This window comes from Marmota marmota, unplaced genomic scaffold (assembly GCF_001458135.2).
Source record: "Marmota marmota marmota unplaced genomic scaffold, marMar, whole genome shotgun sequence".
NCBI classification, from domain to species: Eukaryota; Metazoa; Chordata; class Mammalia; order Rodentia; family Sciuridae; genus Marmota; species Marmota marmota.
This window is the reverse complement of record NW_026000223.1, coordinates 7,350,008-7,368,749: the sequence shown is the minus strand read 5'-3', so window position 1 is coordinate 7,368,749 and position 18,742 is coordinate 7,350,008. Positions and strand designations below refer to the sequence as shown.

General features: G+C 52.1%; 1 protein-coding gene across 1 annotated transcript in view; it reads right to left on the bottom strand.

Moving 5' to 3' along the window:
• The window catches only part of Adgra2 (adhesion G protein-coupled receptor A2), a 37,855-nt gene extending 19,132 nt beyond the window's left edge, over positions 1–18,723 (bottom strand). Inside the window, exons 1-2 of the mRNA XM_015501221.2 lie at positions 18,189–18,723; positions 6,363–6,434 (exon numbers count right to left, since the gene is read on the bottom strand). Of these exons, the coding sequence (XP_015356707.1) occupies positions 6,363–6,434; positions 18,189–18,451 (335 nt within the window). The 5' untranslated portion in view covers positions 18,452–18,723. The remainder of the gene's footprint in view (positions 1–6,362; positions 6,435–18,188) is intronic.
• Positions 18,724–18,742: the final 19 nt, after the last annotated feature.

Sequence of the window (18,742 nt, the reverse complement as noted above, 5' to 3'; positions counted from 1 at the left end):
GGGGGGGGGGGGGGGGGCAGGGGCTCTTGTCTCTGATGTCAACCAACAGGTATGTATTCAGCACGTACACTGTGCCAGACATTGGGGCTCCCCCAGCAAACAATAGGGCTGTCCTAGAACCTGTCGACCTTCCTCCATGAACATCAGTTGTGCCCCAGCTTCTGTGTGGCATTCCTCCCCAGTTTGGCGGGGATGGGAACTAGAGGGAGGGACAGAGCCCCAGGCCTCACCCTTGGCTCCGCCTACAGATTAATGGAAACCACCTGGCGTGTGAGTGTGCCCGCCCTCCACCCCACGCCCCCACTTGCCTTCATTCCCATGAGCATCTGCTTCTAATGAGCGCCCCAGCACCCGCTGCATACCAGCCCCGGGGCTCATTAATCTCATTAGGCAATGACAAATCATCCCCGGGTCTGACCAGCCTCCCTCACCAGGCCCTTTCCTCCAGCCTCTGCATCAGCCTCTGGGGGCCCGTGTCCACACAGATCCACATACTCTAGAGCACTGCTACCTAGCTACCTTGGACTCTTCTGGAAGCTTTCTGAAATGTGGCCTCCTTGACTGGTAGTCTAGGGGCATCTCACTGTGACCAGAACACCCTCAGACCCCTTGAAAAGTCTTCTGGTGGCTTGCTCCCCATTGTATGTGCTTGGTGGAGGATCCCGACTGAGGAGGGACAAGAGGAATGAGTCACGGCCTACTTTAAGTACTCACATTTCTGGCTGGGGGGTATTTGTGTAGTGGTGTGCTAGCCTAGCCTTTGTGAAGCTCTGGGTTGGATTCCCCAGCACTCCCAGGGGTGGGGGGAGCACTGACACACCTAACTGCTTGTACAAGTGCACAAGGCTGGAAAAGTCTGGACAGCTCTGCAAAGGACAGGTGGCCAGGCAACACCTTGCAATTTAGAATTCTTCAGAGAGGCAGAGAACTGCCATTTACTGAACACTCAGGCTGTCTGGGGCACTGTCAGGGAGTCATTCATAGTCCCATTTTCCAGGCCAGTAACCTGAGGCTTGGAAAGGCACCCAGAGAGTAAACAATAGAAGCAGGATTCACTCCCAAGCCTCCCTACCCCAGAAATCTTCTGGGCAACACACAGGCTTAAACAGACTATGAGGTAATGGGATATAGATAGAAGGGCTCAGGGAAGGGACTCATGCATTTCTGGGCCCTTCGGCGCCCTCCCTAACAGCCTCTGATAGGCTCCATTTCAGGTTTTTCTGTTCCATCTTTCCCAGCTAATAGAGGTGGGTCCACTCATCTGCACCCCTAGCCTCTCTGGAATGGGATCCTCTTATAAGATCCTCCCAGACAGTCCCATTCTACATCCACTGTCTCCCTCCTCCTGCCTTCCTGCCTGCGCTCACACAATTGTCACCATCACCTGCCTACCTTCTTCCCCAGCTTCAGTCAGGCACCTGCATTGCAAAATAGACATCGTGTAGATCTACTCCCCACTCTTGGCCATCAAGGTGCTGCCTCACACTTACATGCACACCTGACCCATTCTCTCAGGCCTAACAGTATCGTAATCCCAGCCTCTCAGGAGGCCGAGCCAGGAGGTTTCAAGTTCAAGGTCCTCATAGGCAACTTCGGGAGACTCTGTCTCAAAATAAAAAATAAAAAAGGGCTAGGGATAAAAAAAAGGGGGGGGAGCTAGGATGTAACTCAGTGGTGGAATGCCCCCCAGGTTTAATCCCCAGTTTAAAAAAAGAAAAAAAGGAAAAAAAAAAAAAGCTTGAGGTACTCTGTGCCATGTGGACACCTCATGGAGCAGTTTGAATCTATTATTTTAATTATTAGATTAGATCCCAGCTCTCCCATGAGACATGCTGCTTGTGGACTGTGGTATGTTAAGCTGCTATGGTCTCCCCTGCCCAAGCCTAGACATCTGAGCCTGACAGGACAGAGAGATCAGTGTTTCCTGAGCACCAACTACACACCAGGCCGTGGCATCTTATTTGTGATGAATAGGCCACAGTCTGGGGGTCATCTGGTCCACTGGCTCCCAACCCCGGATGAGCATGAGAATCGCCTGCAAACTGTAAAAAAAATTCCTAGGCCCCATTTGTCTCAGCATCTCCAGGAGCTGGGCACAGAGTCTGTGTTATTCAGGGCCTCATTCCCCACTCTGGGATGGTGGTTGTGATGGGTCAGTTTGTGTGACAACTTGGCCAGGCTACAGTACTCACTGGTTTAGTAAAGCACGAATCCAGCTAGGCACACAACTGTAGTCCCAGCTACTCGGGAGGCTGAGGCAGGAGGACAACTTGAGCTCAGGAGTTTGAGGCCAGCCTGGGCAACATGGCAAGATGCCATCTCATAAAAACAAAAGCCAGGCATGCCTAGAATCCCAACGACTCAGGAGGCTGAAGCAGGAGGATCACAATTTCAAGGCCAGTCTCAGCAATTTAACTGTCTCAAAATAAAAAAATTTTAAAAAGGCCAGGCAAGGTGGTGCATGCCTGTAATCCCAGCAGCTCAGGAGGCTGAGGCAGGAGGATTGTAGGTTCAAAGCCAGCCTCAGCAATTTGGTGAGGCCCTAAGCAATTTTGTGAGACCTTGTCTCAAAATAAAAAATATTTTAAAAAGGAGGGACGTGGCTCGGTTGTTAAGCACCTTGGGTTCAATCCCTAGTACACATACACATACAACAAACAAAACCAAACCCACTAATCTGTAAAGATATTTTGTAGATGTGGGAACACCCACAATTAGTTGAATTAAATAAAAGTGATTATTCTTTTTTTTGGGGGGGGTACTGGGGATTGAATTCAGGGGCACTCAAACACTGAGCCACATCCCCAGCCCTATTTTGTATTTTATTTAGAGACAGGGTCTCACTGAGTTGCTTAGCGCCTCACTTTTGCTGAGGCTAGCTTTGAACTTTTGATTCTCCTGCCTCAGTCTCCTGAGCCACTAGGATTATGGGAGTGCGCCACTGGGCCAGGTGTAATTATTCTTAAAGACTGTCTTTGACGATGAAGTTGACAATCAGTTGAAAGCTTCAAGAGGAAAAACTGCAGTTTCTTGGACAAGAATTATTGCCTCAAGATTGTGCAACTATGGGCTGGGAATGTGGCTCAAGTGGTAGGGTGCTCGCCTGGCATGCGTGCCGCCCGGGTTCGATCCTCAGCACCCATACAAACAAAGATGTTGTGTCTGCCGAAAACTAAAAAATAAATATTAAAATTCTCTCTCTCTCCCTCTCTCTCTCTCAAAAAAAAAAAAAAAAAAAAAAGATTGTGGCAACTCCTGATTTGCCAGTCCCCATGATCATGCGAGCCAATTCCTTAAAACACATGTGTATGTATGTGCGTGCATGTGTGTATGTGTATATGTATATATAGATGGATGTAAAATCAGTAAGGAGGCAATCAGCCAGGTTGCAGACTCAGCTCCTTCATCCCTGCAGTGGTACAACACACCCCCTGCCCAGAGGGCCCCTCTTCTGAAAGCCTGGCCCCACCCACATCAGTGGGCTCTGAACCTTCTAAGCAGCAATGTGGATATCATACACATCCAAGGGTCACGGGATTTTAAACCAATAATACTCCTTATAGATCACCCCACCCACTGCCCCGCTCCTGTGTTTTCACAGTGGGGAAACTAAGGCCCTACACCTGAGCCCATGCCCATTTCTAATCACCCTGACTTTGATGCCACCACTTCCTCCCTTGCTGTCTGCCCACTCACACTGTGCTTCTTTTTCTTTCTTTCTTTCCCTCTCTCTTTCTTTTTTTGCAGTGCTAGGGATTGAGGCTAGGGTCTCGCTCGAGCTAGGCAAGTACTCCTTCAATGAGCTCCATTTCCATCCCCTCTAGGGCCCAAGCAATCTTCCTGCCTCAGCCTCCCAGGTAGCTGGGACTCCAGATGTGTGCTACCGTACCTAACTTGTCCTTCTGTTTCTCAGGCTCACCAGGACCCAAGGGGCTTCATGATGGCTGTTCTCTCCACCCCTTCTTCCAGATAGCTACCTGGCTTCTATCCCTTCAGGTCCCGATCACCTTAAGAGCAAGTCTTCCTTGTCCTCACTAGGTAAAGCAGCATCCCTGTGCCTTTGCTTTCTATCCCCTTACCCTGCCTTGTTTTTCTTTGTATGCATATCCTACGATATGATACACATATTCGCCGTTTCCTGGGTCCTATCGGTAGAGGGTAGGTGGCATGGGGGAAGGCACCCAATGCCTGGAACAGAGCCTAGCTCACAGAGAGGGCTCCACAAACATCTGTAAAATGAATGAAGGGATTCATAACTTGAGGTTAAACCCTTAGATCTGAGTTGGGAATTCCGGCTCTACTGCCCTTTCTCATGCCCGCACTCCTCCCACTTCCCATGGCTCAGCATTGAGACAGATGCTCTCAGGAGTCTCTTGATTGTCCTCCCAGGTTTCTTATCCCTTCCCATGCTTTGAATGCTCCTGCTGTGTGGTCTCCTGGGTCTACGGTACTGGCCAGGGAGAGGAACCTAATTCAGTACGTTGCATGGGTGGGAAGGAGAGGGACGTCCATCTTTTCATTTTCATTAAAAAAAAAAGATATCCTGGTCAGATTGAAGGATAGGAGTAGGAAACAGACTGTAGTGAATGGATGGGAAGGGAAGAATTGTGGCCACCTGAGACTTAAAGCAGCACTCACTGGCTGGTGCTGAGAAGGTAGAGGAACTTTGAGCCAGGTCTGGCCCTCTGGGCAAAGGGTTGGAGAGGCAGCTATAGTTCATTTCCTCCAGAAGACCCCTGAAGGACCCTCTAAGGGAGGATCCAGCTCCCAAATGCTTAAGGGTTTGTGGGAGGATAAAAACATTCCCAATTTACTGGCAACCAGTGAAGCTTGATATAGCAACTCGGAGGCAGCCCTTTGTCCTTGTCAATATCATACTGTTGCAGAGCAGCTGGTCAGAGGGACTTGGGTTCAGAACTGTGCATGTACCCACCGTCACCTCCCAAGACTCTTTCTGGCCCCCAGCCTGCCCCAGATGGCAATTTTCTGCTCTGAATGTGGACTTGGCCCCCTTTCTCTCCCATCATCCCTGCTAGGTCATCCAGCTCCCTCCTAGCCTGGAGAGTGGGAGTTTGGGCACAAAGCTTTCCCTTCCACTGTGAGCTGGGTGGGATAGAGGCTACTTCCCAAGACATCCATCATGTTAGAGATCTAAACTCCATGCCCTGTAGAAACTGCATCTCCATTATGCTTGAACACCCCAGACTTTTCTGGTGCCTCCTTTGAACTTGACAGAAAGAAACCCCAACTACTTAATGCTAATGTCTATGGCGTTGTCTGTGGTCTCCACTAGATTGTGGTCTCTTTGGCGCTTCCAGAGCACCTTCACAACTTCTTTTGTATCGCCCTTTGCATTGACCCAAAGTTTTCAGGCAAAAGAGTAGTAGAGGGGGCCAAGGACCCTGCCCTGTTGGAGGAATTTAGAAGTCTCACAAGAGGGGAGAGAGATGGAAGAGGAGGTTGTGGGTTGGAGAGAAAGCAAAAATCAGTCTCCAGGAGAGACAGGAGGTGCAGTTCACTTCTGTGAAGGGAACAAGGACCCAAAGCCATAGTACAGGCTGAGGTTCCCAGAGCCTGATAACAGTACAGGGAATTTGGAGCAGTTAGTATAAGCCTCTCATCTGGCAGGTTAAGTGGCTGAGCCAGGTGTCCCACCAGGGACTTATCCCACCCAACCCAGGCCCTTAGGAACACCTTGCTGTGGCTGAGGGGTTGGACCTTCTTCATTCCCCACTCTTTTTGCACACCATCTACCATAGCCTTGAGCGCCTTCTCAGTAACTTTACTGGTTGCCACCAGACCTCGAGGGTCCTTGGCCTGGGAGGAGGCTCTTGGAGACCTTCAGGCAGCCTGAAGCACACTGCTGCTGATGCAGCTTTAAACTCTTTAAACCCAGGCAGGGCTGGGGGAGGAGGCTTAGAAATGATCAACTTTCCCCACTCTCAGCCCAGGACTCTGCCCCCTTGGGGCTTTGTTTGTTGATTTGTTTTTCAGAAGGAAAGAGGCCTCAGTCACATTAAGTCTCCCTCAGCCCTTTCATGCTGGGCCCCCAGCTGGGAGGAGGGGGCCAGCTCAAGGGCTCAGTCGTCTCAGCTAATTGCTCATTAAAGAGCGTTAATGAGCTTCGCTTAGCCCCATCCCTGCCTAGACCAGTGAGAATTCTCTCTGCTGATGCTGGTGAGGAAGCTGCTTGCTCTACCAGACCAGCCCTTGCTCTGTCCTCTGTGCTCAAGTCCTGGGCAGGACCAGGCCATGCAGGTTCTGGGGTCATTCAGTAACCAGCGTTCCTTATCCTCCCCAGAGTGACTCTTCCACCCAGCGCCAGCATCCCCTATGCCTGCCCCACCATGCCCAGCACTTACAACTTCTCCAGCAGGTACAGTCCCAAGAAAGATCCATTGCGGAGCCCAGTAATCTTGTTGTTGCTCAAAAGCCTGAAGGGACAGGGAGAACACAGATAGAACACGGTATCAGACACTGGAAAGTGCAGATGCCCTGGGATCCTGGGCTCGCTGTTAGAGCCGTGCTGCATTCTGTGTAAATGGGGACCCCTAGAGTTGTGCATGGCAGATACCGAAACTTCCATTCCCTCTGTGCAGGTAGGTTGAGTGGGTGTGAAATCAGATGCCCCTTTCCACTTTGGAACCCCAGGTTTGACCCCATAGTTCCCCTGTTATCCCTTCTCTGCAACATCCAGAGCAGAGTGGAATCAATTGGGACAGGACTTGGCTCCAGATGGAAGAAGCCCAGCAGGTCTGGACATGATGGATGCCCTTCTTGGGTTCTCTAACACACTCTCCTGAGAGCTGAGGACCCTGTCCATAGATGACCACTCTGGACTCTCAAGGCCCCCAATTCAGAGGGCCTGAGTGCCCAGTGGCTGGGCTGCACTGTACCCTTGCTCCCCAAGTCTGCCTGTAGTCCTGGCAGACAGCTGACAGAGCCCTAGATCTGGAAGAAGCCCTGGCCTCAGCCTTTGCCACTGCCCCCTCTGAGTTGTTTGTTTATTCAGTTTTATTTAAGGGAGGAGGAAATAGGCACCCCCCTCCCAGTCTCATCTCCGCCCACCCACTCAGTCTTTCTCTGCCAGACTCCCTGCCAGGAGGAGGGCCGGCCAGACCAGCCAAAGGGCTCATCCCTCCACTTAATTGCTTATTAGAAAGCTTTAATGAGCCTCTCAGCCCAAACACGCCTGCCCTGGACTGTAGCAAAAGGGTTTCCCTTCTTTCCTATGCTCTTACTGATGGAGAAATGACCTGAAGTCCTGGGGTTCAGTCCCTCTCTTGAGTGGGCAGCCTAGAGAGATAGTAAGGAAGAGGAGAGGGACCAGGCAAAGAGGAGCTGTCAAAGAGATTTGCCCAGTTTCCTGAAAGTGGGTGGATGAATATACCAAGAAAGCATATTCATATCAAGAAGGCAGTGAGGGGACTCCAGACTTCTGGCTCCTCTTATTTATTTATTTGTTTATTTATTGTGGGTGGTACTGGGAATTTAACCTAGGAGTGCTCCACCACTGAGCTACATCCCCAGCCCTTTTTATTTTTTATTTTGAGGCAGGGTCTTACTAAGTCTTAAGGCTGCCCTCAAAGTTGCAATCTGCCCGCCTCAGCCTCGGAATCACTGGGATTACAGGTGTGCCCCACTGTGTCTGGCAAGAGTTTTCAATGGAAGATTTTTTTTGTTTTGTTTTGAAAGATCATTGAATCAAAAACAATACTAAAAAATATTCTCCCACTTCCAAGTCCCCAAGATTAAAACCTGGGACTCTGGTTTCAGAGTAGTCCAGAGGTGGTTTTAGGGGCGGGGACTCCCTGCATTCTTCAGACCCTTCAGCTATTAGTCCTAACTTCTTTCAGATCAAATCCTTTAAATCAGAGCTGGCCCATAGAAATACAATGTGGGCTGTATATGTCATTTTAAATTTTCTTGTAGTCATATTTTTTAAAGGTTAAAAATTAACCTTAGGGGCTGGGGTTGTGGCTCAGTGGTAGAATGCTCACCTAGCACTGGCAAGGCCCTGGGTTCGATCCTCAGCACTGCATAAAAATAAATAAATAAAATAAAGGTATTGTGTTCAACTACAACTAAAAAAAATGCTAAATTTATTTAAAAATTAACTTTAATAATTATTTATTTAATCCAATTTATCCAAAATATTATATTTCGATATATATCAATATACAAAATTATTAATATTTTCCCTTTTGTGTGTATGTAGTCTTTGTAATCTGGGATGTATTCTTCTCCAGCACATCTCAATTTAGATCACTCATATCACAAGCGCCCATGTGCCTTTGTGGGGTGGGATGGGGGCAGAACAAAAAATTAGAGACCAGACCCCGAGGCAAGCCAGGATGAGCCTCTGGCCCAGAACAACTTATTTTTTGGCCTGGCTGCAAGGTTAACTCCCTGTCAAATGCTACCCGCACTCTCTAACCTGAGCCTCAATCTCCTGTATGCTGGATCCACTTCTCTCTGTGCCTCCTTGAGGCAGCTTCTATGTGTACTAGGAGAGGGCAGAACAGGAGTCAGGGTCAGTTGCAGCCCATGCCTCGGTTTGGCTTGCTTGGCACAAACTCTAGCTCTGAAAGTCTTGAAATGCAATTTTTTTCTTGCTGCAGGGACATAGCCCTGAACCCCACCCTCTGACCCACTCATAAAGAGAGGCAAAGAGTATTTCATCCTTCTCCCCAGTGGGCCCCTGTCTAGCTGCATGCCAGCTCCTGGACAGGCTGCAGGCAGATGGCTACATGATGCCAGTCCCCAAATACCCAGAATTGGATCTTTTGTTTTTTACCACCTGGAGCAGTTTGAGAAAATTTATTTTAAACATGGCTTATCCAGAGAGTGGCCACCTCTGTGTTTGTGGGTTAAGTTCTCAAGTGCATGGGTCTGGGGATTTTATTTTTTAGTGGTACTAGGGGTGGAATCCAGGGCCTGGAGCAAGCTAGGCAGGTGCTCTACACTGAGCTACACCCCAAGCCCCTGGGTCTGGGAATTTTATGGGCAGATGGGAAATTGGCAGTTAGAGGGCTATTAGAGGGGTAGATGGACACATGCCACCCAGCTTCATCCAATGGGAAGGAAAATGTTCCCACCGCTCTAGGCTGTCTCACGGCAAGAAGACAGACAGGGTGGTCACACAATTGGGAAAGCAAGGAGGGAGCTTAGGTCCCACAGTTCCATCCAGCTGTCCCAGAAACAGTGTCAATATGGATCCTCTTTAATTTCCTCACACAAATACCTCCTCAGCCTGCACCATCCTCTTGCCTTACTGCCTCAGAGGGAGCCAGCCTGGCGGGTCCCCTTCCAACCGCACTAACCCTGCTCTCCCAGCCAGGCATCTTCAGTTTCTCCTGCCCCCCCTCCGCCCCACGCCCTCCCTCCTCCTTCCACCCCCAACCTCAAGCAAGTTTTCCATGGGAAGGAGGGTTAGTCCCTGGAGTCCCCTGTTCTCTAGTCCAGAGTTTGAAACCTGGCCAAACAGAGGGGGCACACCAAGTCCATTCCTGAACGGTCTGCCGGCTGGGGTCCTATTTTAGGGAAGAGAAGCAGAGTTACCACTAATGAGACTGGAGGCCAAAGGAGCGAGTGGCTGGCGTCTACAGAGAAGCCCTGTGGCCTCTGGGCAGCCACAGGAACTCACCAGATACCACCCGACATCAAAGGTGACCCTCCAGGAGTCACGTGGGCATGCTCTGTGGGGCATGGAGCCAGCACGCGCCTGCAATAATCGTTTCTCACATGTGCAGGAAAAGTCGTGCATGTCAGTCCCCCTCCCTAAACCAACCAGATGAAACAGCCATGTCTCTGGATCTGGGGATGTACACTCAGGAGTTTGACTCTAGAGCCGCAGAGGGTCCAGGCCATCGCGAGGTTCCTGAAGCCTGGGAAGGCTCTACCACCTCCAGCCGGAGGCTTGGTGGTGTTTAGGGAGATGAGCAGTGAGGGGTGGTGGTGCTGGTCTACTTGCTGATATCAAAAAGACCCACAAAATAATCATTCCTTCTAAAATGTAAATGTCGAGATCTCCAAAGGGAATGCCAGAAGGCCCGGCTTCAACACACACCCTCAGACTAAGGACTGCACTTCTATGGTTTCCCTTCCCTTTGAGGTTGCCCATCATGTCTATTGAGCCTGACTACAAGCCACATAAGTGTCTGAGAGGACATGCAAGCTGCCTTGCTTACTCCTGCACTTCCCTACCATCTCTGCCTTGCTTAGAAGCCTGTCCAGTTGGCCCCAAGCAAACTATTGGCCCCAAACTTCTATTATACCTGCAGGTAATAGAATAACCCAGGTAGGGGCTTCCTCTCCAGCTCTGAGAATGCCCCTGAACTCAGCCTAGAAGTTGGGCCATCTAGGTAGGGCCCAAAGTCAAGGATAAGGTCAAGAGGAAAAATAGTCTTACAGTGACTCCTGCTTGTCTCCTTATCTCAAGCCTAGCTTCTTTGGAAGGTCTTATGTCCTTTACTCTTATCTACCCTCTCTGCAAGGGCACCTTCACCCCATCTTGGTGGGAGGAGGTAGATCCAAGGAACTGGGGCTTAGATGGGAAGGATTGACCTTGAGCTTTGAGATGGTATCTGGAGGAGTAAACATAAGAAAAAGTGCTACAGGTGTTTGTGGGAGGTGATGAGTGTGCCTTCAAGGGCGGGGGGTGTCCTAGCACTCTTGCTAGAGAATAAGGAATACAGTTTGTTGTAACCATCCACACCAAAGCTTTCATTCATTCATAACTCAAACCTCCCTAGGTGGAGGGAGAGGTGTCCAAGAGGGTAGAACACATTTGCATCTCTCTCTCTCTCTCTCTCTCTCTCTGTGTGTGTGTGTGTGTGTGTCTATTTGCAGTAGTTCAGTAGTAACTCCCAACCCATCTTAAATAATTCCTCCGCATATGGCCTAAAATTCCAGCACTGGGGAGCCAAACTTTTGAGTGAGTGAAGACAGTAGGCTTCTTTTAAAATATAAATGGACCTGGTTGGGCATGGTGGCACACCCCTGTAATTCCAGCTACTCAGAAGGCTGAGGCAGGTTTGTAAGTTCAAGACCAGCCTCAGCCACTGGCATGTCCCTGTCTCAAAATAAGAAACAGAAAGGGCTGAGGATGTAACTCAGTCACAGAGCACCCTGGCTTCAATCACCAGTACCACACACACATGAGTAGATATAGATATAGCCATACAGATATAGACATAAATATACCTATGTATAAATTAGATCCTTAACCTTTCCTCCCTAGAAGTTCTATGTGGAACCCTGATCCTGCATAGTTTTGTGAGCTTATATCTTGGTCCTACTGTGTCTGTAGGGCTCATTAGGGCAGAGAGCAGGTTTCTCACCTCCTGGCAGAGGCTGGAACACACAGTAGGCACTGGCTGAGTGAGTGGAGGGAAGGGGTTCCAGGTTCTCCTGAGTCAGGGGACAGTTTCTTTCTACCTTCAGTCCCTACCTAGCTATGCATCCCCCATTCCAAGAAGAGAGCATCCGTCCTTTTCCATGCTAGCCTGGCTGGGTAGTCCAGCCCTTTGTGATGCTGCTCCCTTAAGGGTCACATTCATTTCGGGTTGTCCAAGTCCCTTTAGGAGAGGGGGATAAATCACCTGGATATACATGTAGAGAGACCACAGGTCTCACACGCCCAGGGTCAGTCTGATTAATCTCTGTGCAGTAATTTTGTACAGTGGTCCCCCTAAGTCACTTGTACTTGTTAGGTCATTATTGGGGGGAATCCCCTTTTCCCTGACTCATGTAATCCTCATGGAGGAAATTAGTGTATCCGCTCTGCTCTGTCCCGTCAGTGTGGAGCTGGATCTCCTGCCTGTAGAGCCGTGTGCTGTGGGCTCTGCTCCTTCCAGGGCAGGTGTGGCAGAGCATGCGCTCTGGGTGGGAAAATCTGATTAAACCCATCGCTGCTAAACCTCTCAGCCAGGTCTTGCAATCTAGCTTTTATCAGTACTACAACATCTTCAATATCTTGATCTCCTTCGTCTGTTAACTTTTTCTGTTTCAGCAACCTGACTCAAGTAAAGAAAGGGCCAATGCTATTTTTTGGACCCTTTGAAACTCCAGTGCTATGAGCCTCTGGGCCCCTGCTGCCTGCTGCAGAAGGACCTTTGGGGGTCAGGATGGAAAGCCACCCCAGACCTGAGAAGCTTCAGAGTGCCCCAGTCCCTGTCCTATCTCATCAGTCGTGAGTCCTTTTTTTGGTGTGGCTTCTTTATTTCCACCTGCAGTGGTGACTTCTGTGTCAGGAGCCCTGAGCTCTAGATGTGGATGTCTGAGTAGGACTACATGGCCTGGGGCAGGTCAGCCCCTCTCTGTGGATTTCCTGTTCAGTAAAGAAGGGTCTGGACTGTAGGACCTCCCCCTCACCCCAGCCCCCGCATCTTTGATAGCCTTCTCATCCTGGACTGAGTCTCCTGAAGTCCTAAGTCGTAGCATTTCTCCCTCCCCACACAATTCCCAGCAAGACAAGGAGCCCTGGCAGGGGGAGGGGAGGGAGTGGGAGGAGGGGGCTCTTAGACTCCCTTTCCAGCTGGAAGATGTCTGGCCCCTTGGTGCAGGCTGGAACTCCCTCCTCGGGCCACACTCTCCCTCTCCACCCCCCTTGCCTGCTCCTCGGTGACAGATGGGTTCTCCTGCCCCTCACCTGGCCCCATCCATCTTGCACACCCCCTTGATCCCCCATCTGGGCCCTCCCTGGCTCCCAGAGGAATATGGGAGCTAAGGCTGGGGGAGTGGGTCCTGGGAGGCTGCCCGGTTAGCTCACTTCAGTCTGTCTGCTTTCTTCCCTCCTTGCCCTCCCCTCTCCATAGCCCAGTCCTAAAAGCAAAGGAATGTTCTGGAGTTTGGGAAGGATGCCTCCCCCCCCCACCCCTAGGAGGGAGGAAGGGGAGGAGGCAGCTTCGTCCTGTCAGTGTCTGAGCTCTAAATAGAACACAGCGGCTGGGCTGGGGGAAGGAAAATAAACAGCCCCTCTCAGCGGCCCTTCCTAGCGGTCACCAGAGTTTCCTTCTGGTCCCTCAGTCCAGGGCCATTTCCCTCTGCTCCTCTCTTTTCCCCTTCCCTCCCTGGGCAGCCTGTACTTCAGGGTTGACAGAAGAGTTAGGGGTACTGCGGCAGGCTGTGTGGCATTAAGGAACTTTCTTCCCCTCTCTGGGCTTTGGTGAAGAGAGCAGCCAACCCGCCACTGAGTGGAAGGACCTGGATCAATTCACAAGTAGCTGGAACTTTTTCTCCTTCAGAAAAAGGTCTTATCCCAATGACTCCCATGTGGGATAAACTTAGAAACACTCTCTCTCTTTAAAAACATGACCCCCAATTTAAGGGTCAACCTATGGTTAGGTTCAAATTACACTCGTTTGCCCATGCCTTGGGGGAATATTCTCAGACTCACCCCAGGGCTAAGAGTTGCCACTCCCCCTCCCCAGTCACTGAGGGGCGATCTACAGTAGCCAGCAGGAAGGGACTTCCTTGGGACTGAGGAGTGGCTGGGTTCTTGCGCATATTCTGAATATTTCAGTCCTAAATAACCCATTCTGGGTCCTGGACCCTTTGGGAGCTGAATTATAGTGCCATCTCTGGAATGCAGCATGATGGCCTCTCCAATCTCTCTGCTACAATAAGGACTGGACCTGCAAACCCCAGAGGGCTCTGCTCTCTGCCCAGTGCTCTGAGATGGAATCACAGAACCTAACACCAGAGGGAGCCCTAAGGGCAGGGGTTCCCAAGGCCCCACAGGAGGAGATGACAGAACTCCTAGAACCTGGGCTGGTACCTCTAGCCCCTCAAGCATATAGATGGGAAGATTCTGGAGATACTTTGAATCCTTCTGGGTCCCTCACTTCAGACAGGCAAGGGGTAGGGGGCTCTAAGAGCCCACCTGGGGTGCTTGAACTGTGACCCTGCACCCCAAGAGGGTAAGGCAGTATGATGGAGTCTCCCAGCCTCCCCTCTCCTTCTCTGTCTCCAGTCTCTTCCCCCTTTTCTTTCTCTTCCCTCTCTCCCCCTCCCCCTCCTCTCTCTCACAAAAGCTCTCTGTACACAGCCACTTCCTCTGGCTGCTGTCTCTGAGCCCAGACCTTATGAGAACCATATGGGGGAAAGAGGGTGGAAGAGAAGGGGGTGGGGGAATATGGCTGGGTCCGCCCCTCCAGCCAGCATCTTTCCCCTGCCCCTGGGCTGTGTGCATGGCAGTTGGCACACTTTGCCCCCAATTCCCCTAACTGGATCCTGGTGGCTGCAGTGACTGCGTCCCAGTCCAGAACTGGAGGTCCAGAAGGATAGAACTGCTCAAGAGCCACCTCCCTGAGGTGGGAGCACTGCACAAGGGCCATGAAGTGACCTCCTTACCCATCTCCCATCCTTCCCCACCAAGACCACTGAACTCCCAGCAAAAACACACAGCCACCTCTGGGCACATCTATGGCAGATTGCCCCTTCTCCCCAGTGTGGGCAAACCAGCGATGGGAGGCTAAGCAGGTTGAGGAAATATGAACTGCCCTGTCCACGCCTGCCTCCTTCTCACCAGTCTGGAATGGTCTCAGGTTGAAAGGTCTTTGGACCTCCTAGAAAAATCTGGGATTTTAAAGCAGTGTTTGTGTCCCAAGTCCAGGTAAGTGAAGAGCAAGGCCCTCATCTGACAGGGAAGCTAGGAGAGCCCAACTGGTTAGGTCAGATGCTGACTCCAGCAAGCTGTGAGATCATTATTCAGGCCCTGTCCCTCTCCAGCCTCAGTGTGCTAAGCTGTAAGATATGGGGGCTGGTCTTGCTTATCTCAAAGACCCTTTTCAGTATAGACAGTGTAGGAATTTATGACACTGGCTGGCGTCTTCTGAGGGGCTGCTCAGATGCCCTGGGAGGTCCGCATAGGAGATTTCCTTCTGGAGTTATCTATTATCAGTCCTTTCCTGGAATTCCTTATTCTCAGACCCCTCTCCTCCTCCCCCTAATTTCCAGAGCCGAGAACCAGTGGGCAGGCCCTCAGCTGCTGCCCAGGAGTCAGGGGAGGCTCACAGTGGGCTCCTATCCACAGCCAGGTTCTCCCTGGGACATCTCTCTCCGGAGGGGCCCTTGAAGGCTCCTGCTCTGGACAAGAGCATTTGTGCCCACAGCTGCCCTGCAGATTGAGCTGTGAGACTGGGGGTGGGGTGGGACAGATGGATCAGGAAGGAAGCCAAAAGCTCCACTTTCCTGGAAAACTGCAAATGAAAGTCCATGAAAGAAAAAAAAAAAAGCAAAGGGTGGGGGAGAGGGGGCATGGAGTCTACAAAAACAGAAGGCAGAAGTAGAGATAACAGGGTGGAGGAAGGGTTTCCAATGAGGTAAACAGGACTGTTCACTCCTCAGTCTCTCTCTGAACTGAGAAGGGAGCCAGCCCCCTTGCAGACAGGACCTTCTCTGGCACTTTGAGTCCCAACACTAAGTGTCTGTCAGGGTTCCCAAGGTGGAATCCTGAGGTCCCTGAGGACTCGTGTGACTGGGACCTACCTGCAGGCCCATTCTGGAGGAAAGGAAAGGGTCCTAAGTTGGAATGTAGGGGATGTTAGGGAGGGAGGACACTGCCACAATGCAAAAACAATTGGCTCATGTCTTTTGTTTGTACCAGGTGACAAGCTAAAAGGCAAAAGGGAAATTCTGTGTGGAAAATAAATTAGATTAGAGGAGTTTGGGAGGGTGTGGCAGTATGATGGAGTCTCCCATGGTTTTTGTTGTTGTTGCTTTTTTTTTTTTTTTTAGTCTTTTGCTTTGCTGCCAGGCAGAAGTGGCAACCCCTTCCCAGCCCTTCACTTCTATGGGGCCTGCATCCTGGTACCTGGCACAGGGCTGCACACCTGTAATCCCAGTGGCTCAGGAGGCTGAGAAAGGAGGAACTCCAGTTCAAAGTCAGCCTCAGCAGAAGAGAGGCACTAAGCAACTCAGTGAGACCCTGTCTCTAAATAAAATACAAAATAGGGCTGGGGATGTGGCCCAGTGGTTGGGTGCCCCTGAGTTAAAACAGGGCGAGGGGGGGCGGTGCAGGGGATGTGGCTCAGTGGTAGAGCACCCCTGAGTTCAATTCCAGCACAGCAAAAATTTAAGAAAAAGAAAAAAGAAGAAGAGAAGGAATCCTTGTCCTACTTCTGCCGAAGAAGAACTTTTTTCCCCCCTTTTCCCTTCAGAAGCCAGCTGGGGGAAGGAGGGCACCACCAGGATCAGGATTATGTGTCTGGCTGGGGTTTCAGTCTCACCCAGGCTGATGGGTTATTGGGCTCTCAAGGAATTTCCTTGCCCGCCTTGTCCATTGTCCCTGTGGGGATGTGAAGTCAGGTTTGTGGGCCCTGTTCCTCTGAAAAGTGTCTTCAACCAGCCAGGTCAGTGTCCTAGGAGAAAAGAGGGGAACCTTCCTCTGGGGAGGATTGGAGATGGGAAGGTATGCTAGGAGTCGCATCTGCTGTCACTCTGTCACAATATATTCTCACCAAGGTTTGCCCCACTCTCTCCTTGGAGTGGCGTCAATGGGAATTAGCCATGGCTGGAAAACATTACTTGCCAAATCATTCTAAGATGTACTGCAAAACCACCTTTCGACCTACCCCCACTTTCTTTCTGCTTTGGCTGTGTTAGGATTCCCTAATCCCCACCAACAGGCATACAGAGACAAGGTCCACATACGTGCGTGCACTCAGCCACAGGAGCTAGTGCACAGCCCCCATCTCAATCTCAGAACTGATTATCATTGTGCAGCTCCGCCTCACACTGAGACCAGCCCAACTATTCCACACAGCAAGCAATTCTTCTCCAGAACTGAGGGGGCCGGTGAATGCCCAGGCCTGCGGACCCTTAAATACCGCCGCACACCACCCTCTTGCGTGCCGGGTTTGGGATATAGCAACTAGTGCCTTTCTGGCATTGCCATATCCCCGAGTTGGGATTGGACAGACACACTGCCTCCACCCCAAGGCATACACGCATGCACACACCCCAGCTGGGGAAAACTCAGGCCAGGCGGCCAACGTCACAGGCTGACCAGTTGTGTCCTGTCAGGAAGCGGACAGCCTCTGAACTCACCCAACCAGAGGCGTTACTGTATTGTTCTGGACACAATCGAATAGACGGAGCCAGCCCCAACTCCCGAGCAAGAGGTGGTGGAGAAACGGTCGCCACTGGGGTCAGGAGGACAGGAAAGGGGAAGCGGCTTTTAGGCTAGATCAGGACGGGAAAGCAAGGGACCGCACCTCGGACCAATCCTCAACTCCACGGCATGCGTGGAGGTATGAGCACGTGGTCAGCGCAGGAAATCGCAAAGATGGGAAGGGGTCTCAAATACTCCTGCGGTTGCCGGGACTTAAGATCCCACGGAGGAGGCTTGGGCTTACATTGTGGAGCAGCGGCGCTTGTGGCCGGTAAAGCAAGAGTCCCTGGTTGAGATGGGAATCACAGGAGTCTGGGAGGCATGCGCCTCCCCTCTTCTTTTTTCGTAATCCTTGCGCAAAGTCAATCAGAAACAGCCATATCTCCATTTATTTCCAGGGAAGGGAAAGAACAGGCAGGCGCTCAAGACCCTGCACAAGCTCACCACACACATGCACTCAATGGAAAAGGGACCCAAGAGGAATTGGGACGCCCCGGTCTCATTCAGACCGGAGCGCCCGCATTCCAAGAACGGATTTTCTGAGTGTATTCTCCCGCCTGCCCTATGCAAAAGGGCTGGAAGCGGGGCTGGCAGGCCCGGGGAGCGGATCAAGTACCCTCAGTTTGAGAAGGCAGTACCGCCCCAAAGCCCGGGAGACTCCTGCAGTACCGCCCCAGACGGGCTGCGATCTTAAGGACCTACTGGGCCGCGGGCGGCATCTTTCCTAAGCTTTCTCGGCCCTCACCCTCTTTAGGTCCCTAAAGTCCCTAACACTAGCCTAGGCTGGAAACAAGGGGCAGGGACGTCCTGCCAGCGTGCATTCCACTTTACCTGTGCAGGTGACCCGCGGTGCCTCTCTCTGGGGCATACCTGACCGCACAAGCCCCTTCCTCCCTCCGCGGCCCCGAAGTTCCAACTTTCCCCCTACTTTTCCAAACTTTCCCGCTCAGCGCTTGGACTTAGGCCTGTCCTGGAGTCTCTGAAGTGGCGGAATGGCCCCCTTTCTCCTCCTCCCCTGTGGCCTGCATATGTCCTCTCGTCCCGGCTCGGGCCAGTGGTGTAGGGTACTCACAGGGTAACGGTGCCGTTTGGCAGAAGGCCAGGCTCCGGAGGCTCTGGAAGGTCCCCGCCGCCGCACACTACCCTCCTGCGTGCCGGGTTTGGGGTGCCGCCGCTCAGTCCCTTGGGCCGCTCCCCCGAGCACTTGCAGCTGCGGATGGGGACCGGGCAGCCGGGCGCGCCCTGAGTCTCGGGCGCCAGGAGCAGCAGCCACGGCAGCAGAGGCAGCAGGAGGCGCGCGGGCGTCCCCCGCATCCTGCGTCCCCTGGCGCCCATCAACCCATCGCCCCGCGGGGACCCACAGCGCTGGGGCCAAGCTGCGAGCCGGCGGGAGGGACCCGGCGGTGCGGGAGGCGTGCTCAGCGGGGGGCCCAGGGCGCCCGAGGGCCGGGGGCGGGGGGGCCCCGGTGGGCCGGGACGGGCAAGGCCCTGGGGCTCCCGGCCGCCCGCGCCCCGGGGCGCAGTGTCCGGCGAGCGCCCCGCCGGGGAGGGAGCGCGGGTGCGGCTGTCAGCGCAGCTCTGGCAGCCCCCGGCGGCGCGGCCCGAGTTGCAAGAACAGGCGTGCAC